The sequence below is a fragment of the Podarcis erhardii genome (assembly GCF_964252035.2).
Source record: "Podarcis erhardii genome assembly, chromosome: Z".
NCBI classification, from domain to species: Eukaryota; Metazoa; Chordata; class Lepidosauria; order Squamata; family Lacertidae; genus Podarcis; species Podarcis erhardii.
In genome coordinates this window covers 48,640,106-48,664,644 of record NC_138504.1, presented here as the reverse complement: position 1 = coordinate 48,664,644, position 24,539 = coordinate 48,640,106, and the positions used below count along the sequence as shown (strand labels likewise).

General features: G+C 47.9%; 1 protein-coding gene across 1 annotated transcript in view; it reads left to right on the top strand.

Annotated features, from left to right (window-relative positions):
- ENTPD2 (ectonucleoside triphosphate diphosphohydrolase 2) overlaps positions 1–24,323 on the top strand; it is a 39,275-nt gene extending 14,952 nt beyond the window's left edge. Inside the window, exons 2-9 of the mRNA XM_081847665.1 lie at positions 7,725–7,842; positions 11,925–12,075; positions 14,393–14,552; positions 14,971–15,198; positions 15,846–16,115; positions 19,580–19,699; positions 20,732–20,866; positions 22,057–24,323. Coding sequence (XP_081703791.1) covers positions 7,725–7,842; positions 11,925–12,075; positions 14,393–14,552; positions 14,971–15,198; positions 15,846–16,115; positions 19,580–19,699; positions 20,732–20,866; positions 22,057–22,260 — 1,386 coding nt within the window. The 3' untranslated portion in view covers positions 22,261–24,323. The remainder of the gene's footprint in view (positions 1–7,724; positions 7,843–11,924; positions 12,076–14,392; positions 14,553–14,970; positions 15,199–15,845; positions 16,116–19,579; positions 19,700–20,731; positions 20,867–22,056) is intronic.
- Positions 24,324–24,539: the final 216 nt, after the last annotated feature.

The following is a 24,539-nucleotide window of genomic DNA, read 5'->3' as shown; positions in this document are numbered from 1 at the left end:
GCAAATCAGGTTTATGCAAGGAAAAGGAAAACCACAACAATTTTGCCTGTTTTGTAAGTCAAAGACTTACAAAACACACAACAATAGCAGTTATGAACATTGGGCAAATTTAATATACTTAATGTGAACTCTGGAACTGTTTAATCTTTTATTCTTTGAGGTCACGGTGTGCCTTGTCCTTTTCTTGCATTTCCCCCCTTTTTAATTTCTATTTTATTGTTTTTCTTTTGGATAAATAAACTGGGGGATCCAATGAAGGTGAATGTTGGAAGATTATAGACAGACAAAAGAGAGTAGTTCACTCAGGGCAAAGTTAAACTTAAACTCTGAACTTCCCTCCCAGAAGGAGGATGGCTTTAAAATGGGGGGTGTGCACAAATTCATGGAGGATCAGACTCACAGAGGCAACCAGCCACAATGGCTGTGTTCTACCTCCACTGCCAGTGTCTGCATGTCTCCAAATGCTGGGACTTGCAGGTAGCGAGGCTGCTGTTGTACCCAGGTCCTACTTGGGCTTCCCATTTGGCTGGTCACTGCAACAAGAGGATGCTGGCTCGGATGGGCCATTGGCCTGATCCATGAGGGTTCATCTTCTGACGTCCTCATGTTTCTGAGTCAGACTACTGTTCCACCCAGCCAGCTATTGCCCCTACTCTGCTTGGCAGTTGTTCTCCAGGGTGGTGGGCAGAGAGAGCAATTTCCAGAGCTGATGCAGACATTGAACGTGTGACCTCTTCTGCTTGCAAAGCATGCTATCTGCCACTGAGTGCTAGCCCCAAACGAGGGCTGGCAATCATGAGCTGGCACCACTGGGCACTTTCCAATGCACACACCTCCAAAGGGGGGGCCCCACTGCCTCGTTGTTACTGCCTGTTTCTTACTCTGAAGTAGCATAGGAGGACCCAGAAGATGAGGAGGGCCCTTGCCATCTCTGAGCTTTTCTGTGGACTGGACAGCATCAGTGGGGGGGGGGGAGGTTCACCTAGGAAGAGCCCACCCATCTCAAAATCTGGAGCTGGCCCTGTCCCAAATCCCGCTAATGGAGCTGGTTCTAGGTGCCTCGGCAGTGTGGATTTAGCCTGAGAGGTCAAGAGAGGGAGTTTTCCAGATGACTTTGCAAGGCTTCGGTCTCCATATCACTAGTTGACAGAGAAGAGCCTTCTTTGCACCCTTGGGTTCCATGGGGCAGGCTCATTGCCTTTTGGAACTGGACACTACCCAGCAGCCACCATCCTTCAGTGGCAAAGCACAAGCTGCTATTTCATTCCATTGTGTGCTGTTACTTGCTGGAATGTGAAGGCTTATCTCCCTCCCACTTAATAATGCTTTTTGTTTCTTTCATGTAGAGCACTTATGTCTCAAGGGCTTGTGCTTGCTGGCCAGAAAGGCTCTTTTCTTTTCTTTTTCTTTTTGTGATATGATACTTTATTTAGAATTCAACATTAACAAAGGAAAGAAAAACCACAGTAGTTGCTACATCAATTCCTTTACAATTAACCAATTTTAACAATATATAAATAGTAATAAAAAAATTACATAACACCACTTTTAACTTACGGAGGTTTTCATATTACACTTTTGTCTCTTTCTTAATATATCAAAAAGAGAAAGACCAAGAAGGGAAACAGAAAGAAATAAAAAAGAAGAGAAAGAAGAAGGGGGAGGGGGGGAGGGAGGGGGGAGGGAGGGGGAGGGAGAGGGGGGGGGAAATAAAAATAAAACAGAGCTCTCAGAGTAGTAGCTGACACACACTCAGTTAAAACTAGACAGAGCCTGTCCACAGGCTTGCAGTCTAAAGAACAGAATATAACATGGCACACAAGGGACGGGGGGGGGGGGGAGGGAATCAAACTCAGGCACCAACTCTTAAACAGTTGTTCCTGTAATGACCAAATGCTGGCGCTGTTCAAGGGAAGGAGGTGCTTAGTGCAGCTGGTCTTTCGGCAAAGCATCCCATCTCTCCTGCTGAGGCAGCCTGATGGAATGCCTTGCTCCCAGGGGACGGCTGAGGGAGAGGAGGAAGGAATATGTGTCAAAGGGTTACGTTCATGCTGATGGTATGAGTTGTTGTTGTTGTTTTCTTAATGGGCCAGGGCAGTTTTCTGTGGTTCCATGAACAAAAGCCTGCGGCCCTCCTGATGGCTGTGTTGGCAGGGGCTGATGGGAGATGTAGTCCAAAATGGCGGTGGGTGGGTGGGGACTCCAAGTTGGCCAAGGCTGGAAGAAACCTGCCCATTGGACACGGCAGCAAGCCCAAATACAGGAGAACAGCCAATTAGTGAAGCATTGGGTTTCTGAGCTTATGCTGTAAGATTCCCAAGAAATGTTTATTGATGGGTGGCTAAATAAAACAATAGAATCTTAGAGCTGGAAGGGACACCAAGGGTCATCTAGTCCCTCCCCCGCAATGCAGGAATCACAACTAAAGAATACCTGACAGGTGGCTATCCAAACTTTCTTTGAACATCTCAACTGAAGGGAGCCTGTTCCATTGCCAGAAAGCTCTTCCTGATGGTTAGTCGACATCTCCTTTTTTGTTGTTTAAATCCATTGGTTTGGGTCTTACCCTCGGGAGCAGCAGAAAACAAGCTTGCTCCACCCTCCCTGTAGATATTTCAAGATGGCTATCTTGTCACCTCTCAGTCTCTCTTCTTTTCCAAGCTAAACATACACAGCACCTTCAGCCACTACTCTTAAGGCTTAGTTTCCAGACCCTTGATCATCTTGGTTGCCCTCATCTACACAACTTCCAGTTTGCCAATATCCTTCTTAAATTGTGGTACCCAGATCTGGACGCAGGACTCCAGGTGTGGACTGACCAAGGCAGGATAGAGCAGCTCTAGTACTTCCCTTGATTTGGACGCTTCTATTGATGCAGCCTAGAATTGCATTGGCCTTTTGGTGACTTTGAGTGGCCAACAGCATTCTGCTGCCTGTGCCTTACAAAGTTCAGCTGATACAACTGCAGCAAAATTGACCCATTGGGTCTCTTCCTGCATTCCCATATGCCCCACAGGACAGATAATCTGAATTTCTGAGAAGGGGGAAACAGAAGGGTTAACTGGGAAGAAAATGCTCAGATGCTTCCGGTTGCTCCCTTGCATGCCCCTACAGGCAGGGGCCTCTCTTTTTCTAAGCGCTTTGTTCCTTTGATGGTAGCTTTCTAAATAAATAATAGTTTATCTTTCTGAGTAAGTCCTTAAGTTGCCAGTAATGCAATTGTGGCAAAATCATGAGGGCCATTCTTCTAAGTGGGGAGGGCAATTTGAAGCAAGTGCATTTCATTATGTATTCTTCTAATCAGGGAGAATGATTTGGCGCAAATGCACTTGATGATAGACTTGTAGAGTTGGAAGGGACCCAAAGGGTCATCTAGTCTCACTGCCTTCTTTCTACCCGGCCTTTTGACAGACATTGCTGAACTTTGCCATCTGGGAATGGATCTGAGATTGCCTGACAAATGGAATCTCTCCTACCCCCTCCAAGCTTCTTATCATCATCATCATCATCATCATCATCATCATCATCATCATCATAATTTATTATTTATACCCCGCCCATCTGGCTGGGCCTCCCCAGCCATTCTGGGTGGCACTCAACAAAATATCAAAACACAGTAATGCATCAAACATTAAAAGCTTCCCTAAAGAGGGCTGCCTTCAGATGTCTTCTAAAAGTCTGGTAGTTGTTTTTATCTTTGACATCTGGTGGGAAGGCGTTCCACAGGGTGGGTGCCACTACCGAGAAGGCCCTCTGCCTGGTTCCCTGTAGCTTTGCTTCTCGCAGTGAGGGAACCGCCAGAAGGCCCTTGGCGCTGGACCTCAGTGTCCAGGCAGAATGATGGAGGTGGAGACGCTCCTTCAGGTATACTGGGCCAAGGCTTATCAGTGTCCTTCCTATCCCACTTGACATAAAACTGGTGAGAGCACCTGCGCGGAAGTGCCTGCTAACTCAGGGGGCTATCAGGGAGTTGTGAGTTCAGGCCACATTCTGGTTGCATGGCTTTGGTGTGTCAAAGGCCCGTGCACCGCACAAGGAAATTCTCTGGGCAAACACTCTCCAGCTCCCAAACAGTTTAACACCAAGTCGTAGTAATAATCAATTATTCCCTTGCTGTTCTTGTGCTCATCACTTCTCTCTTAGCTTCAGGATTCCTCACCTGTAATATAGGTGTTTGGATCAATTCAGGGGAATTGTTGCCCTGCCCTCTTTTGCAGTGGGCACTGGATCTCTTGCCCCTTCATCCATTTAGTGGTGCAGCTCCTGCTTTGCATAAAAAGCTCACAAGTTCAGCCTCCAGTGGCCTCTCTAGGCAGTGCTAGGAGAATCTTCCTGCCTGATGAGTCCCTGCCAGTCAGTGTAGGCAATACTAGCTGTATGGACTGCATTGGCTAATTATTGACAGTGCAGTATAATTTTTTTATGCCCTCATGAAAACTCAACAGTGTCTCAGTGCACCTTTCTCCATAATATATCCATTTCTGTATATAGTTTTCCTAATACAATGCATTTTGTTTTGTACGTTACAATATGAATTATTTAATGCGAACTTTCCCCTGATATATGCATATTTGTGCATGGTTTTCACTTTGGCCTTTCTGATTGGCCAAAAGGCTGCACTGCAAGATTCGGGGAAACAGCGGTTCTGATGCTCAGCTCTGTTTGGGTTCCCTTCTTGCTTCGGGAAATGTGAATTGGGTAGGTTTGCATTTACATGAGGACCGAATTCCTCCTGCATCTCTCATTGGTGATGGGTGTTCCCCTTCTCCATCCCCGGCAGAAGCCTTGTGTGTTTCAGTTCCCTGTTCTTCATGGGCATTTGGTGGGGCTTGCCTTGGCAAGCAGGAGGGAGAAGAAAGGACCTATTTATAGAATGGCTGTTCAGTCCATAGATGGTCAAAAGGACAGGAACTGTTGAGAACCCTGCCGTTCTCCTGCCATGGTCTGTTTTGAGAAGGAGCTGTGGGTCTCTCCGCTCAGGTGACAGCTGAATCTTTCCTGACGCTCTCTGGCAAAGAGCAAAGTCCGGGATATCAGCTCTGAAGTGAGTAGCCTTGTAATCCCTGTATGGAAATCCTGCACTTGAAACACAGTTAAGTGTGGGCAAAGCTCAGTTTGCATTTTAAAAGACAGGGGTGTGGCGGCTCCACTCCTCATCCTAAACCAACAGGAGTCCTGTTACTTAAACCAAGGTATATGAGAGCTGCCTGCTGGTATTCAGAAGAGGGACGGTGGCACTTTGCATGTGCTCAGAGGCTATTCCCCTTGCTCAGAGAATCACAATGGGATCCAGCCCCCAGGGGATCCGCATTCAGTCCTGGTTCATTTCTGTGTGTGCATTTGGAAAGCCTTTACCTATGGCCTCCTTAAATTAAATTAAATCAAATCAAATCAAATCAAATTCAATTAATTAATTCTAATTTAATTAAATAAATTATATTTATTTTATATATTCATTAGTATTTTTTAATCCTACCATCACTCTTGGGGCTGCATGCATAGTTTTCATTGAACCATAATGTTGGAAGGGACCCAAGGGTCATCTAGTCCAACCCACTGCAATGCAGGAACCACAGCTAAACTATTCATGGCAGACGGCCATCCAACCTCTGTTTAAAAGCCTCCAGTGAAGGAGAGCCCAGGAGGTCATCAGGTACCCCCTTCACTTCCTCACATCAGCCCTGCAAGGTAGGGGGCCAGAGAGAAAATGAGTGACTGTCCTAAATGTCACCCAGTGAGTTTCATGATTGAAGGAGGGACTGTAACAGTAAGGGTGGGGGCTTTTAGGGGATAACCACCATCCAGGAATTATACTTACCCCTCCCCCACAACTTTCTTAATTTTTATTTTATCTCACCATTTGCTCCTAAACTGGAAGTGAAAGAGGCTCTGCAAGGCAGGGAGTAGGACTGAACCCAGAGATTGCTCTTCCACTGTGGTTAAAAATGTACTGTATTTTTTGCTTTATAAGACGCACGTTTCCCCTCCTAAAAAGTAAGGGGAAATGTGTGTGCGTCTCATGGAGCGAATGCAGGCTGCGCAGCTATCCCAGAAGCCAGAACAGCAAGAGGGATCATTGTGCACCAATCCCTCTTGCTCTCCTGGCTTCAGCGATAGCCACGCAAAGCCTCTTGAGTGAAGAGGGACCCCTCCTTCCTCTTCGCTCAAGAGGTTTTGCATGGCTTTCTTGTTTTCCTCCTCTAAAAACTAGGTGCGTCTTATGGTCGGGTGCGTCTTATAGAGCGAAAAATACGGTAATAGTTATGAGAACAGAAGGAGAGCCTGCTGGGCCAGGCCAGGGGCCCCTCCAGCATCCTGTTCTCACAGTGGCCAACCAGATGCCCCAATGGAAAAACCTGCAAGTAGGACCTGAGCGCCAAAGGCCCCTCCCCTTCTGTGTCCCCCAGCAATTGGCACTATTCAGAAGCATTCCTGCCTCTGACGGTGAAGGCAGAGTAGAGACATGGTGTCTTGTAGCCTTTGATAGTCCTCTTCTTCTCCTCCATGAATTTGACTGCTCCTTTTTTAAAAGCCACCCAGGTTGGTAGCCCCCACTGCCTCCTGCAGGAGGGAGTTGCGTGGCGAGTCCCCCCCCCCAGTGGAAATAATGACACACGACACAATTATTAAGGTTAATGGGTTAAATAAGGCCACAATTTTTGTTGGTTACAGGTGATGAGCGGTATTGGCTTAGGCATTGGTCCTAACCGACTATATCTGACTTCAGCCTGTCTGCTTGAAGTCCGGGAAGGGTTAACCACCAGTAGGGGGAGTCCTGCTGATGCACATCAACTAGGAACTCCCCCGGGGTCGCCAATAGGGGGCGTGCCTTAGGCCTTCACCTCCCTATGCTTCGGACAGGGCCATGCCCCCCCCCCCGGAATCCTTTATCCGACTACCCTTCAATATGCAGGGCAGCTGATGGCATAACCTCCCCTCTTCCATCTGCAGAGCAATACCAATGCCTAACCGCCAATACCAAGAAAGTTGTGACGATTTGCTATGAGGTAGGCGAAAACCAAGTGGCTGGTGCCAATTTGCCAAGTGGAAAAATTCCTACCAGGCCCCTCAACGGTGACCAACCAAGGTCCATAGCAAGGTCAAAGAATGAAAACCTTATAGGGTGGGAAAAGCAGGAACAGCTGGTAAGCGGCAAAGAGGGAGATCCCCGGCTGCGTCCTGCTTTTAATAAGGCAAGCCACATGCCCAGAGCCAGCCGATTGGTTGGCCAGGAGATGCCGCGACCGGGAATCCCCCCAATCGCCCAGAGGGGCCATGAAGCCCGCAACTCCACCTCCTCCGAAGGGCAGAAGTGGCTTTCCACAGTTGGACTTTGCACTGTGTGAAAAAGAACTTTCTTTTATCTGTCCTGAACCTTCCAGCATTCAGCTTCATCAGATGCCCACCAGTTCTAGCATTACGAAAAAGACAGGGAAACTTTGCCCTTTCCCCATGCTATGCCTTGTTTTATAAACTCCAATCCTGTCTCCTCTTGTAAGGTGTTTAAATATAATACTTAGCCATTGATCCCCTTTTGATGATACACCCATGCCTGCTACCTCTTGGGTTGGACAGGTGGGTTTTTCCTCTTGCTGGATCTTCACAACAGCCCTGTGAGGTGGTTTTGTGAGGCAGAGAGTCACCTTTTGAGTTTCAGGGCTTGGCCATCTGTAATCCAGAGTTCCTTCTGAAGCTAACATCCCCCCTTCTCTGTTTGTGCCCAGTATGGAATTGTTTTGGATGCCGGATCTTCCCACACTGCCATGTTCGTGTACAAGTGGCCTGCAGACAAGGAGAATGACACTGGGATTGTCAGTCAACACAGCATGTGTGATGTAGAAGGTAAGTGTGGCTTGTGCGCAGTTAGGCATCCCAGCCTTCAGGGGGCGCTCTACCCTTACTGCAGCTCCCATCATGCTGTTAACAGAATGGGAATGTATTGTAGAATTGGGGAGTTGGGGCATCTGGCTGGCAGCTTACCTTTAAAAATCATTTTGAAATTAGAGGGTTGCAATTGGAGGCAACAACACTCAGTTCCTCAACAGATGTCATGGTTTGTTGGCAAGTTAAGGTACCGCAGGTCCTAGGTTTCGCAAGCTACAAGCAGATTACCTTAAATCTTAGCTGGTCAGCTGGTTAGGCTTACGAAAGATCTGTAGTCGACTCTACTTGTTGCCACAGCCTGGAACTTGTTAGAGGATCCTCCTTTAACTCAGACCCACCTGTATCTTTTCTGCACCAAGGAAACCTATTTTCTCAAAGCAGAATTAAGTCTCACTTTAATTACGCAATTAAAATTGAAGCGATGGTCTGCTCTTGTCCTTGAAAAGCTCTCTGGCACAGTGACAGAAAATGACCTGCCCCAGGAGAAAGCAAACTCCTGCATTTCTACCTGAGGGAAGATAGGAGAGAGCAGTGACTCATGGAGGGGCAATGGGAACTCTAGTCAGAAATCGCCATTCTTCTTAACAGGGCTTAAATTGCCTCTGAGTTAGTGATGTGGCAGAATTATCTGCAGCCCTGATTGGAAGACACTTGCAAAGATGCAATAGACAACGGCCTCTCCCGGTCTGCCCCGCAGAGGACCTTAAGGTCCATGAATAACCATAGTTTAGAGGTTCCGGGTCCTAAGGAAGTCAGACTATCCTCCACCAGGGCCAGGGCCCGGGCCTTCTCAGTGATGGCTCTGACCTGGTGGAATGCACTGTCCCATGAGACCAGGGCCCTGCAGGATTTAACCTCCTTCCACAGGACATGTAAGACAGAGCAATTCCGCCTGGCTTTCAATTTGAATTTGGCCTGATCTTTTATTCCCCTTCCTTCCCTCCCCCTCCCCTTTTTATGAAGATTACCCGCTCTGGTATCCCACAACTAATTCTCCCCTGGTCTCCTCGCTGGCCCAAATGGGACTAATTTGGCCAGCTAGCCCTGGTGATCATCTAATGTTTATTGGATATTTTTCTTCCCCTAAATTGATTTTTGAATTCTAAATTTATTGTTATTCATGTTTTGTACTGTATTTTATGCTATTTTTTGTTGCATCAATTAAGTGTTTTGAATTTGTTGTTGGCCGCCCTGAGCCCGGTTTTCTGAAAAAGGAAGGGCGGGGTATAAATAAAAAATTATTATTAAGAGCACAACTCTGGGATTCCATCTTGCGCAATGTGGCACTTGTTCCTTCTTGGGTCAAACTGGTGGCGCCTGCCTTGGGAGTGTGTTGTGGCGGCTGGCTCTGATCTGGCCATTGTCTGAGCTTTCCAATCTGGCTTTTGTACAGTGGGCATGCCACAGGAGAAGCTAGGTTGGCCAGTCCACTATTTTCTCCCCATCCCTTTTCCCACGGAGCGCCAGACAAAGAACCAGCCTCGCCCACCTGCTTTGAAATCTTTAGTGCCAACTTCCTTTTCTTTTTTTAAGGCAATGTGGTCTCTGTTCCAGAGCTGGCATCGGCTGGGCAAATGGCACAAAAGGCCCAGGTGCTTGTTTTTAAAACATAAAATAATATGTCACAATGGGAGGACAGGCAGAGAGCCAGGTGGGTGCTCTGCCCGTGCCAAACCAACAAATGGTTTTGGGATCCAGAGGGTGGCTCAACAGGGCGTGATTTGGCAATGTAAAGGGCACAAGTTAATCTCCTGGCCATTTCATGCTGGCTCTACACAGCTTTGGAGAAAGCTAGGAGGACTTTGGGACGCGGGTGGCACTGTGGGTTAAACCACAGAGCCTAGGGCTCGCCGATCAGAAGGTCGGCGGTTCAAATCCCCGTGACGAGGTGAGCTCCCATTGCCCGGTCCCTGCTCCTGCCAACCTAGCAGTTTGAAAGCACGTCAAAGTGCAAGTAGATAAATAGGTACCACTCGGGCGGGAAGGTAAACGGTGTTACCGTGCGCTGCTCTGGTTCACCAGAAGCAGCTTAGTCATGCTGGCCACATGACTCGGAAGCTGTACGCCGGCTCTCTCGGCCTATAGAGCGAGATGAGCGCCGCAACCCCAGAGTCGGCCATAACTGGACCTAATGGTCAGGGGTCCCTTTACCTTTACCACAAAAGTGAAGCCCCCAGCCCCCTAAATTACACAGGCTTATACAGAGACATTCCCTCCATATGGTGGGGAGGGCCAGGGGTGCTGTAGCCCTGGGCACATGATTTTGAGGGGATGCGAGCCAGGCTACCCCACGCATGGATCCCCGCCCTGCCTGCCGCCAGGGGTCCCTGGGCCCTGAAGCCTGGCCTGGCCTGGCCTTGCTGCTGTGCCCTCCAGCCCCCTCTCTGAATGGCCACCCAGCCAGCGTTGGGGCCATGCGGATTCTCCTAACGATATCATTGCACACACTCTGCTTACATCTTCTCACATGTAGGCTCCCTATCAATGTGACCTATGGAAGAGTCATAGCTCAGCTGACAGAGCACCTGCCTTGCAAGCGGAAGGTTGCAGGTTCAATCCCTGCCAGCATCTCAAAGTAGTGAAAAAATGAACCTATGCTGCCAATTCTCGTAGTAGACCAGTATGAAGCAAGCAGGACATAGGCAGCACACAAAACACTACCAAACCATTCTACATCCTAAATCTTATATTAATAATCTAAAAATTGAGAGGACAAGGTGCAAGATCTACTACAGAAGCCACAAACAGAAAACTCATTCAAATTGTGTCCAAAAGGAAGATTCAGTCTTTAAAGTTCCTCTAGCCAGGCTCCTGTTAGATATCAACAAAGATAAGTTTAATCAACTGAAGTGTCGGCGATGTTACGTTCAAGGGTTAGATATCAACGAAGATAAGATATCAATGAAGATATCAACATTTGATCAAACTTACCGTTGTTGATATCTACAGGAGCCTGGCTAAAGGAACTTTAAAGACTGAATCTTCCTTTTGGACACAATTTGAATGAGTTTTCTGTTTGTACCTTCTGTAGTAGATCTTGTACCTTGTCCTCTCAATTTTTGGATTATTAATATAAGATTTAGGACGTAGAATGGTTTGGTAGCATCTCAAAGTAGGGCTAGGAGAGACTCCGTGCCTGAAACCCTTGAGAGCTACTGCCAGTCAGTGTAGACAATACTGAGTTAGATGGACCAATAGTCTGACTCTGTATGAGGCAGCTTTCCATGTTCTATGGCAATCTATATACCTAAACAGGAAACTAAGGGCTCATCCACACTTCCGTTTGTCCCGCTGCTTTCCCCCAGGAAAACCCATTCTTTACCACTGAATTGGAGCAAACATCAATCAGATTTCCCCACAGATGAACGTTTGCTCCAATTCAGCTCCAAATAGTGAGTTTTCCCAGGGAAAGTGGCGGAACAAGCGGAAAACTGCTTGGGCATGTGCTTTCTAGGCCAGGGACCAGAGGAAGTATGGGTGAACCCTAACACAGAGAGTCTAATTTCAGATGTTCTTTGGAACGCTGTCTCAAGGGGATGGCCATGGCTCAATGGTAAAGCATCTTCCTTGCAAACAGAAGTCCCAGGTGTTCACTCCTCAGTGGCATCTCCAGGCTCCCTGTCTGAAATCCTGGAGAGCCATTGCTATCAGTCAGTGTAAACAATACTGAACTAAATAGACCAAAGGCCTGAGCTGATACGAAGCAGATTCCTATGTTCCTGCTTATGCCTACATCAATACGGCCACCCACCACACCACACCACCCAACCAACCAACCACTTGATGTCACCATGGCACCAGACGATTGACACCTGTGGAGTTCAGTGGCGATCACTGTGTGATTGAAGGTGACGGAAGCCTCCTCTGAAGATGGACTTTCTGTGCCGTTGGCTGATTGGTGCTGGGAATGCTCTTCCAGAGAGGCTCCCTGTGACCAATGACCAACTGGCATGACCAGTACCACCTTCTCCTTTCAATGCCCATCCCCTACTGTGCCCCTAGACTGGGAATGATGGCTTTGTCTCTGGTTGAATCCGCAGGTGGTGGCATCTCCAGCTACGTTGCAGATCCCTCAGCAGCTGGACGGAGCTTGCAGGCGTGCCTTGACCAGGCCCAGGATGATGTTCCGAAGGAGAGGCATGCAGCCACCCCTCTGTACCTGGGAGCCACGGCCGGCATGCGACTGCTCAAGTGAGAACTCCGTAGCCTAGCCTGGCGTCTCGGGGCATTTTTTCATGCTTCTGTCTATCATTGCCATGTCATCTTCATCACTGGTTGTCATGGCTGCAGCTCCCCAGGAACTGGCTTTCAGAGGTAGACTGCCTCTAAAGCTGGTGGCTCCAGACAACCATCATGACTGGCTCCTCCTCCTCCCTTGAATTTGTCTAGTCTCTTTCTGAAGCCACCTAAGCCAGTGGTATCTTGTGGCAGTGAGTTCCATCATTTGCTTGAACCTGCTGCCCATCTACAGATAGGTAGCCGTGTTGGTCTGCCATAGTCAAAACAAAATAAAAAAATTCCTTCCAGTAGCACCTTAAAGACCAGCTAAGTTAGTTCTTGGTATGAGCTTTCGTGTGCATGCACACTTCTTCAGATACACTGAAATAGAAGTGCTGCCCATCAACTTAATTGGATGATCCTCAATTCTAGTATTACAAGGCGGGGGAGGAACTTCCCTCTCTCTCTCTCTCTCTCTCTCTCTCTCTCTCTCTCTCTCTCTCTCTCTCTCACACACACACACACACACACACACACACACACACATTTTTATAAACCCCACTTGGGCCCTCCCACTGTCTTAGAAACCTTTTTTCTGGGCCCCAAAGCTTTGAATACTGAAGGTGCTCTAATCCTTTCTTTGCACTCCATGGATGAGATCTATTTCCCATTTGGCTCTTCTTCACTGCATCAAAATTAGACTCCGTGAGGTGGCAGTTTCTGTCCTCTCTGGACAGGTCCTAGACCAAAAGGTCCCAGCTGAGTAGTATCTCTCTCTCTCTCTCTCACTCACACACACACACACACACACACACACACACACCTTTCATGCATTTTAACTTTTGACTATCACGTGCATGTTTGTGTGTTGCATGTGTGTTTAAAATTTGCAATTATAACCCACTTTATTATTTTGGAGCATGATTTATCTCTGCCACATAGGATTACACATTTATTTTATTTATTTTGTTTCATAAAATTTATACCCCGCTTGATTGTAAAACACACACACACTGCAAAAGAGTTCACAAAAAAGGATAAATCTATAAAATTGTCAATAAGAAAAATTAACAACAATTTAAGACTTTCAAAAAGTTAAAATAACAATAGACTAAAAGCAAATCAAAACTTTGCACCAACTCTCTAAACATCTGTGTAGGTGCTGCCACACTAAAAGATCAAATTGTTACATGTGCACACGTAGCGCTGATCACAATTCCTCACACCCACAGTTTCTTTGAAGGGTGTTGACCATCACCAGTGCCCAGTGAGTAAGCTGTGTGCATATGAGCAATCAGTGTGTGCATTGGGGTTCTAACAGACCCCCAAAACTGTTAACAAGATGCTTATGGTAATATTTTATTCTCTTGTTAATTATGCTGTTTCGAAGGTACATTTTATATTTGACTTCGTTTCACTTTGAATCTTTTAGATTATATTTTAGTTTTCTGTTGCTTTGAATGTTTGACTTTCTTCAGCAGTGTTTTATTCTGGATTGTTTTATTTGATGCTTCAGTGTAGTAAACAGCACTGAGGTTCCCCCCCTTAAAAATATAAAACAGCATAGAAATGCAATGAATGAACAACCACCACCACCACAACAACAGCAGCAACAAGACAACACTGGCCACCCAGTTCAGTTTTGCCTGCTTTGCAGGTGGTGCTGTGGGTTAAACCACAGAGCCTAGGACTTGCCGATCAGAAGGTTAGCGGTTCGAATCCCCACAACGGGGTGAGCTCCCATTGCTCTGTCCCTGCTCCTGCCAACCTAGCAGTTCGAAAGCACGTCAAAGTGCAAGTAGATAAATAGGTACCGCTCCGGCGGGAAGGTAAACGGTGTTTCCGTGCGCTGCTCTGGTTTGCCAGATGTGGCTTAGTCATGCTGGCCACATGACCCAGAAGCTGTACGCCGGCTCCCTCGGCCAATAAAGCGAGATGAGCGCCAGAACCCCAGAGTCGTCCATGACTGGACCTAATGGTCAGGGGTCCCTTTACCTTTACCTAGGGGGAGTTGAAGGAAGGGCCTTAGTTCAGTGGTAGCATCTGCCCTGCAATCTGAACGTCCCAGGTTCAATCCCTGTCATCTCCAGGTAGGGTTGTGAGACACCCCATGCCTGAAACCCTGGGCAGCTGCTGCCAGTTAGTGCAGAGGTGGACCAATGGTTGGACTCAGTATAAGGCAGCTTCCTATGTTCCCATGTTTCTGCACCCATGAATCTAGCTGGCTGCTTGGGTCACTGGTGTCCAACTTCCAGCCTGATCTAAACAAATGTTCTTGTTTTTTGGGCAGTCTCACTGACCCTGAGGCTTCGGACAGGGTCCTTGAAGCTGTGAGCTCCACCATGAAGCTGTACCCCTTTGACTTCCGTGGAGCGAAGATCCTGAGCGGAGAGGATGAGGGTGTGTTTGGCTGGGTCACAGCTAACTACCTCCTGGAGAACTTCATCAAGGTAGAAGTGTCTTTCTTTCTTTCTTTCCTCAGCCCCTTTTTACTATATTAAACGTGAACCAAAGTCATTCACTGCCAGGTGTAGAACAGGACATTGCGACAGTGCAGTTTCTGCCCCAAAGGCTTTGCATGCAATGGTTAAAGTCAGAGGGGTTCCCTCTGGGTTCTGCTGGACTCCAACTCTCATCAGCTCCTGCCTGCAGGCCCAGTGCTCAGGGGTGAGGGGAGTTGGTCCACCAACATCTACCAGGGCACAGGTTCCCCATAAGAGAAACTCAAAATGCAGAGAAAAAAAGCATGCCTCGTAGAAAGGCTGAGCATTCAGGTGCTCTGGCAAACTAAGTCAAGAGCCAGCAGGCCAGTTCTGTCCTTTGAAGGCAGCTCCTTTAAGATGACCATTCCTGTTCCTTTTAATTCAGTACGGATGGATTGGACAGTGGGTCCAGCCCAAGAAGAAGACCGTGGGCGCCATGGACCTGGGAGGAGCTTCCACCCAAATCACCTTTGAGACAAAAGAGACTATCGAGACATCTGCCAACGAGGTGATGCTGCGGCTGTACGGGCAGACCTACAAGGTCTACACACACAGTTTCCTCTGCTACGGCAGGGACCAGATCCTGAAGAGGCTTCTGTCCAAGGTGCTGAAGGTAAGGGAGTAGGGTTGGAGGTGAGACATCTGGAGGCTGCCATCCTAGAACAAAATTTCCAGTGGTAAGAGGCTCCCTCTGGACTTTCCTTCATTGGCTGTCTGCCAGGGATTCTTTAGTTGAGATTCCTGCATTGCAGAGAGTTGGACTGGGTGACTCTCGGAGTCCCTTCCAACTCCACAATTCAATGATAGTACAAACTCCAGGGGACGCAGGTGGTACTGTAGTCTAAACCACAGAGCCTATGGCTTGCTGATCAGAAGGTCGGCAGTTCGAATCCCCGCGACGGGGTGAGCTCCCTTTGTTCAGTCCCAGCTCCTGCCCACCTAGCAGTTCAAAAGCACATCAAGTGCAAGTAGATAAATAGGTACCGCTCCAGCGGGAAGGGAAACGGCATTTCCGTGCGCTGCTCTGGTTCACCAGAAGCGGCTTAGTCATGCTGGCCACATGACCTGGAAGCTGTATGCGGACAAACACCGGCTCCCTCGGCCTATAGAGCGAGATGAGCGCCGCAACCCCAGAGTCGTCCATGAGTGGACCTAATGGTCAGGGGTACCTTTACCTTTACTTTTTACAAATTCCAGAGAATCCCAAAGGGCCTGGTGTTTTGTTGGTTGACTCAGACTGGTTATTTTCACCCACAACAGGCCGAAAGGTATGTTCTCCAGGTGAGCAACCCCTGCTGGCCCACAGGATACTGGAAGAACTTCACAGCAGCAACCATCTATGACTCGCCATGCACTGAAGCGGAGAAGCCGACCAGCTACTTCCCCACTGCTATAGTCAACATGAGCGGCTCTGGAAATGCAGCCAAGTGCCAGCAGCACGTGGAGAGCCTCTTCCAGTTTACTCCGTGCCCCTATTCCCACTGCTCCTTTGACCAAGTCTTCCAGCCAAGTGTCACAGGGAACTTTATCGTGAGTAGCTCGAGGCGGCGGAATGTCATGGGAGAAGGGATGCCCACTGTGAGCCTTGGCTCAAATAGCAGGACCAGTATTCAGAATACACAAAGTACAGATGGAAAAGGGTGCCTCTGGGCATGTTCAGAGTATATTGCATTTGCCGCCAATTAATCAGGGTCTTGCAAGGGATTTAAGGGGAAGGGCTGCAGCTTAGAGCGCTTGCTTTGCATGCAGCAGGTCTCAGGTTCAGTCCCCAGTCGGATCTCCAGGTAGGACTGGGAAAGATGCCTTGTCTGAAACCCTGGAGAACTGCTGCCACTCAGTGTAGGTGATGCTGCGCAAGATTAACTGGTCTGACTCGGTATAAGGCATTTTCCTGTTTTCATTAGAGGAAAGGAGGACAGTGACCTCCAAGCCATAGTTCAGCCTTCAGCCCTCCACCCTGATCTGGCCCAAACTTCCATTACTATTCAAATTTTTCCTAGTTTCTAATCTCCTTCAAATTCTGTGAACCCGAACACTGCAGTTACCGTATTTTTTGCTCTATAAGACGCACCAGACCACAAGACGCACCTAGTTTTTGGAGGAGAAAAACAAGAAAAAAAATATTCTGAATCTCAGAAGCCAGAACAGCAAGAGGGATCGCTGCACAGTGAAAGCAGAAATCCCTCTTGCTGTTCTGGCTTCTGGGATAGCTGCGCAGCCTGCATTCGCTCCATAAGATGCAGACACATTTCCCCTTACTTTTTAGGAGGGAAAAAGTGAGTCTTATAGAGCAAAAAATACAGTATTAGATTAAACCATAGCTGCATGCTTTGCAGGGGGCCAACTTGAATAAAATATTTCAGGGGGGGGGAGACCCTGCTCCACATAATAAATAACAAAATGCAGTGCACACATTTGAATGGCAACCCCCATCAATTTTGGGGGTAGTGGTGGCCCTCTCAAATATTTTACTGGGGGGCTGAAGGGACCTTGGCCCCTAGGAGTTGGCTCCTACGATGCTTTGTTTTGTGTGTCTACTTTTATTGGTCTGTGACTGTATGAACAATTCATTCATTTGGATTTCTTAAATGAATACCTGCCTCTCTGTTTTCTAGTTTCAGGGATTTTGTAAACTACTGCCCCCTACTGGGGAATGTTTGAATAACACCCCATTTTCCCCTAAACAATTTGGGATATTGTTTGCTTGCACCATTGGTCCATGTGGTTTGCATCTTTCCACCTGCTTACAGGATTCTGACCTGTGGCCCATGCCATGGACCACTGGGAGGCCCCCGTAGACTTTTAATTCTTAAATTTGGAAGGTGGGAAGAATACATGGCCAGAGAGGGGGTTTATTTAAATACATTTATAAATATGCAGCATTATTAAACAAAAAGCATCTCAGCAAAACACCTCCACGAATCTTTTCTGTAGCAGTGGTAACATTTTGCCAAATTAGTCCCTTCCTTCTGGAAATGTTTTCCAAACTCTCTTCTGCATAAAATGCATTTAATTAGGAAACTTAATGGATTCTAGCATTTCCCAAAACTTACCATGACAGTTATTGGCTGTCAGGCCTATTTATTTAATGAAAACAACATTTTGCTATCCATATATTGGCAGCGGCCAACGGGTTTAAATAATAACCTCTGCTCGATTTGGATGTTTCAGCAACTTTGTGGCTGATTAAGCCAATAACTGGGTTGAAACAAATAAACAAAAAACACATCACAGACTATTGCTCATGACAGTGGTGTAGCGGAGGGGAGGGGCAGGGGGGGCTGTGTCCCCGGGCGCAGAATCTTGGGGGTGGGGACCAGGAGCCCCCCTCATGTGCTTGGCGTGCGAGCACCTGGCTGCCAGCTGACCGGGGTTGCATGTACACAGACGGGCAGCCGCTTCCATGCCAGGCAGGGGGTGGTGCAGAGGGTAAATAGACCCTCCGTGCTGTGCCCCTGTCTAGTGGTGGCAATGGTGAGGGCTGGGTAAGCAGGCTCCATCCCCGCCCCCCAGGTACACACTTGCTCCCGCCCCCCAGGCGCTGTCAGACAGTACCACGACCCTGGCTCATGAGTCCTAACCTCAGCGTACGACCACAAGATATTAAGTAAAATGAGGGCATTAGAAGATCTTGCAGCCCATCTAGTCCAGCATGCTGTCCTCAAAGTGGCCAAGCAAAATAATAATATAATAATAATTTATTATTTATACAGGCTTCCCCAGCCACTCTGGGCGGCTTCCAACAAAATATTAAAGTACCGTAATGCATCAAACATTAAAAGCTTCCCTAAAGAGGGCTGCCTTCAGATGTCTTCTAAAAGACTGGTAGTTGTTATTCTCTTTGACATCTGGTGGGAGGGCATTCCACAGGAGGGCGCCACCACCGAGAAGGCCCTCTGCCTGGTTCCCTGTAACGTAAAAGTCTATTATGAGAAGCCCACCAGCAGGACCTGCATGCAAGAGCAGTCTCCCCTTCTGTGCTTTCAAGCAACTTGCCATGGACTGGCTGGATGCAGAAAAGTGGTGGGAGGCAGGGGAAGAAGGCTGAAAGCCAGGGGGTTGGTGTCAGGAGGACCCTGAGCGGTCAGAGGGAGAAGAGGGAGCAGACTGGGAGGAGGAGGTGTTAGAAGCAGAAGGGCGGACTGGGTTTGGCGAGCGGGAAGAGGCTGTGGCAGAGCACAGATCAGACTCCAAAGCAGTAGCTGATGCCAGGGAGTCTCCCACTCCTCCTTTGACCAGCAACCTTCCCCTCTGGTCTCCTAGAACACACAGAGAAATGCAATGTGCGGAGAGGCGGCCTGAGACTGTGTGGGAAAGTTCCTGGAGAGCAGGAGTCCTAGTGGGCCTCTGGGAAGGGGGGGGGGACCTTTAGTCCTCTCAACTGCTTCAACAGGGCAAGACCTCCTAGAAAGCGTTGCTAAGACCACTGGGCTGGAGCTGTGGTCTCAGTGGTGTAGCGTGGGGGGTGCAGGGGGGCCGGCCACACTGGGCGCAACATCTGGGGGTTAGGGTTAGGGATAGGGTTAGGGGGCGCAAATCCAGGGTTAGGGGGCACAAATTACTTGCCTTGCCCCGGGTGCTGACAACCCACGCTATGCCACTGTGTGGTCTGTCTCCTTGAATGAAGAATTAACTTCACTGGTCTCATAGCATTTATGGTACTGTTGCTGACCTACACCTGACTCCGGCCCTGACACAACTGGTATTCAGAAGCATTTCTGCCTCTGACTGTGGAGTCAGAGCATAGTCATCATGGATAGGGGCCACTGATAGCCCCCCCCCCACATGAATTTGGCCTCCTTTAAGGCCACCCAAGTTTTAGTCTCCTGTGGGAAGGAGTTCCATGGTTTAGCTTGGTGCTATGTAAATAAGTCCCTTTTTTAATAAAAAATAAAAAAATAAAATGAAATTGATTATTATAATGACCAGGAAGTGCGACCAGTGGTATGCCACACCCTTCTCACCTTCCTCTCCTTCCTCCTCCTCCTCAACAGGCCTTCTCTGCCTTCTTCTACACTGTGGATTTCATCCAGTCGCAAATGAAGAGACATGTGGCCACCCCAAGCGACCTGGAGCAGGCTGCTAACGAAATATGCAGCGCAACTTGGTCTGAGGTGGGTTTCCTCGTAAGGGGGGGCTTTTACAATGCAAACTGAAGCATGCACCAGACATTTAGGTCCTGGCAGTTTAAGAAGAAATCTGATATTTCAAAAGATTTCAGTTTCAGCTGTAGGGTAGCATGGTGTATAGTGCAGATACCTTCTTAGACCCAGGACCCAATTTTACCCAAACATGCATTTGGGGGACCCATATTTTAATCTTTTATCTTATATTTCTGCTGTGACCCTCCTTGGGTCAGGCTGTGACCCACTGGCACGTCCCAGCCCACCAGTTGAAGACCAGTGGATAGCGTTGGGGCAGGATCCTGAGCTGCAAAGCTCACAATGAGTGACTCACTCTCTCTCTCACTTAGCCTAACCTACTTTGCAGGGCTGTTGAGACAAAATGGTGTGGGTATGGGGAGGGGAGGGGAGGGGAGGGGAGGGAGGGAGGGGAAGAGGGAGAGGGAGAGAGAACCTTGTGTGCCACCTAGTGTTTCTTGGGGGAAAGGCAGAGTGTAAGTGGAGCAAGGAACATACCTGTTGTGATTCCTTCATCACAGGGGGTTGAAGTGGGTGGCCCTTTGTCTCCCTTCCATCTCTCCAATTCTGTGATTTCCTTCAGGACCAGGAAAGAGGCAAAAACAGGGACAAAGAAAAGATACAGCCATGCAAAACTGAGGAAAGGGCAGAGGGCTCTGCAATGCCCCTTTTTGGATAACTGGAGATGTCCTGGAAGCTGGGAGGTTAATTATGTGGGTGACATAACTGAGATTAGACGACAGCTCTTAACACAGCAATTAGGGATCTTTTTCAGCCAGATGGCTGCATTTCCTCACAGGAAACCCTCCAGGCCAGTGAGTCTGGGGTAGGAGAATGGGTTGAACAGGAGGAATAGCCTGTGAGAGCTAGGAACAGCCTCCCCTCAGGCGGGACAGGACCCAAGAAGGTTGGGAGGTGGCAGTCAGAGTTGTGCTTTGCATTTGAGAAGAATTTCAAGCCTTTTCCCTTCCCTCCTCTCTTCCTGCCATGCTTCTGTAAATCTAGCTTCTTGAGAAAGCACCAGGCCTAGAGAAGAGGCTTCCCGATTACTGTTCAGCGACCACCTTCATCTACCTCATCCTCACACGGGGCTACAAATTTGACAACAGCACCTTCCCCAACATCGCCTTCCAAAAAAAGGTAAGAACCTAAGAAGAGGCTGCTGGATCAGGCCAACGGACCATCAGGTCCAGCATTCTGTTCTCACAGTAACCAGTCAGGTGCCTCTTCTGAGAAGCCTGCAAGCAGGGCCCCAGAACAAGAGCCCTCTCCCCTCATGAGGTTGCCAGAAGCTGGTATTCAGAAGCATTCCTACCTCTGACGATGCAGAGCAGACCCATTCAAATTGATGTCCATCACTTCCTCCTGTGGGAGAGAGTTCCCTAGTTTAACTAGGCTCTGTGTGAAAAAGGACTTCCTTATATCGGTGCTGGATCTTCCAACTTTCAGGTTCATTGGATGTCCATGGGTTCTGGCGTTATGTGAGAGGAATAAAAGCTTTTCTCCATCCACTTCTACCATGTCCCCCCCTTACTAGGCTTTCCTCTAAACTAAAGAGTCCTGGGCCACCATGCCATTAAAACCCTATGATCCCACTTTAAACAGTGCTGGCTTCTCCAAAAGAACTCCGGGAACTGTAGCTTCTTCAGGGTGCTGAGAGCTGTTAGGAGGCCCCTATTCCCCATCTCAGAGCTACACTTCCCAGAGTGGAACTTGAAGGTGGTGGAACACTGGGAATTGCAGCTGAGGGGAATGGAGGGGTCTCCTAAAAACTTCCAGCATCCTTAATGAACTACAGCTCCCAAATAATTCTTTGGGAGAAACCAGCACTGTTTAAAGGAGTATCGTGCCTCTTTGAATATATGGTGTGAATGTGGCCCAGGCCTATAATACATACACAAAGTGTGCCTAAGCACATAAATTGAATTTAGATGTAGACCTAGGTAGAGAATGATCTATATTTAAATTAAACATGTTCATTCTGTTTCCTCCTAAGTTTATCTTTTGCCGCTTGCTATCTGTCTCAGATTCCAACCAACGTGTTTCAATAACCAATATGAGCCTCCCCACCCCCCCAAAAAAGCCCCCAGTTGTGCTTTTGGTAACCTGTATTCTGCCTGCAAAAAAGCAGTTATGTTCTTAGCAACATGAATTCTTCTGGAACATGCAAGGCCCTGTTGTTTGATGGTGATGTAGGGAGCTTTGAGAGGGACCCTGCTGATCGCTGTGGTGCTCAAGTGAGGGAGCGCTTTGTAATGGAAGTAGCCACAGGGGAAGCGTTGCCAGTTGTGTGAGTCTTTTTACAACATTTTCTTTGTTCCTACATACAGGCTGGGGATACCTCCATCGGCTGGGCCCTGGGATACATGCTGAACCTCACCAACATGATTCCGGCCGAGGAGACTGGCTTCTGGAAGGGCACAGCATATGGCCCCTGGGTTGGCGTAGTCCTCCTCTTCGTTGCCATCATCCTGGTCACTGTGGCAAGCATCTTCTGTCTGCTGAGATCCACCAGGGGACGGGGAATGATGTAAAGGGCTGTCCTGAGCAGGTGGGAGCCCAGTACGGTGGGGTTTATGTGAAGATGGCGGGTCTTCCTGGGCCACATCCAGTGTCCAGCCTGACCACACGGCTTGTTGGCTTGGATCCCCTGTGGAGATCAGAACCCATTCCTCACATGCCCCACACCCCAAACCACAACTACAGCATAGAAGGAGAGGAGATGGAGACTGATGCTGGACAAAAAAAGAGTTTATCTGAGGCTTGTGACGAAGCCCTTGTTTGGATCCAAGAGTGCTGCAGTCTGAACGATCAACTTCCCTCATTTTCTTCCATTGTTGAAGAGCCAGTGAAAATCACAAGGAGTGGTTGTGGTTGTTCTTGTTTTCTTTTCATAAGGACTCCAGCTGAAAGCAAGGTTTTTCTGGACTTCCACCCACTCCTCTGCTTGCATATCTGTTACTTATTGAAGCTCAGGGACTTATTGAATCTGCCATGAATGCTTTGTTCTTGGCAAGGCTCCAGCCCTGGGAAGAAATGTTGGGTGGGGGGACTGGGTGGGGGGAGCTCAACTTTTTGCATTACAAGCAGACCAGTGTGGCTGAAATCTGGCACTGTAGATAAGCACCAGGTGTGGCACAAATTGCACCAGTGATGTGGGCACCTGTGGTTCTGCTTTCTTTGAGCTCCCCCAGGGCCACCTTACCATTGAGCAAAGCGAGGCAGCAGGTGCGGGGGGCTGAGAGGTACCAGAGAGACCTGCGTGCAGGTCAGCGGTAGAGCTCCTGCTTTACATGCAGAAGGTTCAGTCCTTGGTTAGACCTCCATATAGGACTGGGAATGTCCCCTGCCTGAACCCCTGCTGTTGGTCAGTGTAGACAAGGCTGAGCTACTGACTCAGTAGAAGGTAGGTTCCTAGGTTCTTGGCCCCTGAGCCAACTTGCTGTCCATGGGAGCTTTGGAGAATGCTGCTATGGTTGAAGTAAGAGGGGACAGCCACTCTAGTCAACTATCCAGGAGTGGCCTCTCTTTCCTTTTACCTCAGGCAGCAAAATGTCTGCCCCCATCTGACTTCTTAAAACTTCTTACGGTGGTCTGCTAACATTGCATTCAAGAGTCTCATCCAAAATTAAAACACCAAAGACAAATCTTGAATTTGAAGTCTACCCATAGTAAAGACTTCAAACTGGTTTAGTCTTCAATCCTGAACAGTACTCACTTACCTGGGCATAAGCTCCACTGAACTCAGTGGGACTTGCTTCTGTGTAAATGTGGGTAGCAGGAATGCACCACTGATTTTTTAAAACAACTATTATTATTATTATTGGTATTTGCTTGCTTTCCTGGAAACTGAGCTGTGCAGGTGGAGGTGAAAGTGGGTTGAAGGTCTCTGAAGGAGGAGCTGCAATTCCAGGATAAGGAAATCACTATTTTTTTCATGAAAAATTCCAGGTGGGGCAGCTGGGAAACTGCATTTAAATATACTGTACTAACTTGATTTGAAATAATTTGATGAGGGGTGGAGAGAGAAAACATCACCCCACCCCTTCACAACTTTCGGCTGTTTTTACATCAAATACGCCCCCGCATGTGGCTCATTTATTCCAGGATCCTGTTCTCACTGCGGCTAACTGGACCTTGGTGCAAAACAGACAAGCTTTCGGTGGTTTCTTCCTCACCCCAATACTCCTTAGCATATTCTGCACTCTTAAAACAAAATGCAGCTATATGTGTGTGTGATATATTCCATCTGTTTTCCTTTTAAAGAAAAACACTGCACGTCTTTAAAAAAAGCAAATAAAAACATCTCATAGATACCAACATTTGGCGTGCTCAGCTGAGGAGTTAGTTATTGATCATTGTGAGCCCCTGGTTTGCCTCCAAGCAGTGACTTCAGCATCAGGAGAGTGACAAAATATTTTCTACCATTAGAATCCATTGCTTTTAGGGCTGGTTTCCAGACAGATTCACTGGTGTTGTGGAAGAAGGAGCCTGTCAATTTCAGTTGCTCCCCATTTCTCATTCCCTTCATTATGTTGAATTTGCTCCATTTTTGCATGTTTGTGATTCTTTTATTAAAAAACACATTAAAAATTCATATGCATTTGTGTTTCGTTTCTCCTAACATAGAGATTTTTGAACACAATCTTGCCTAATAAAATGCACTGCTGCATGCTACTTCTCCAGACATTTCCCTGATGATGATGATGATGATGATTTATTTATACCTCGCCCATCTGGCTGGGTTTCCCCAGCCACTCTGGGCAGCTTCCAACAGAATATTAAAATACAATACAGTGGTACCTCGAGTTAC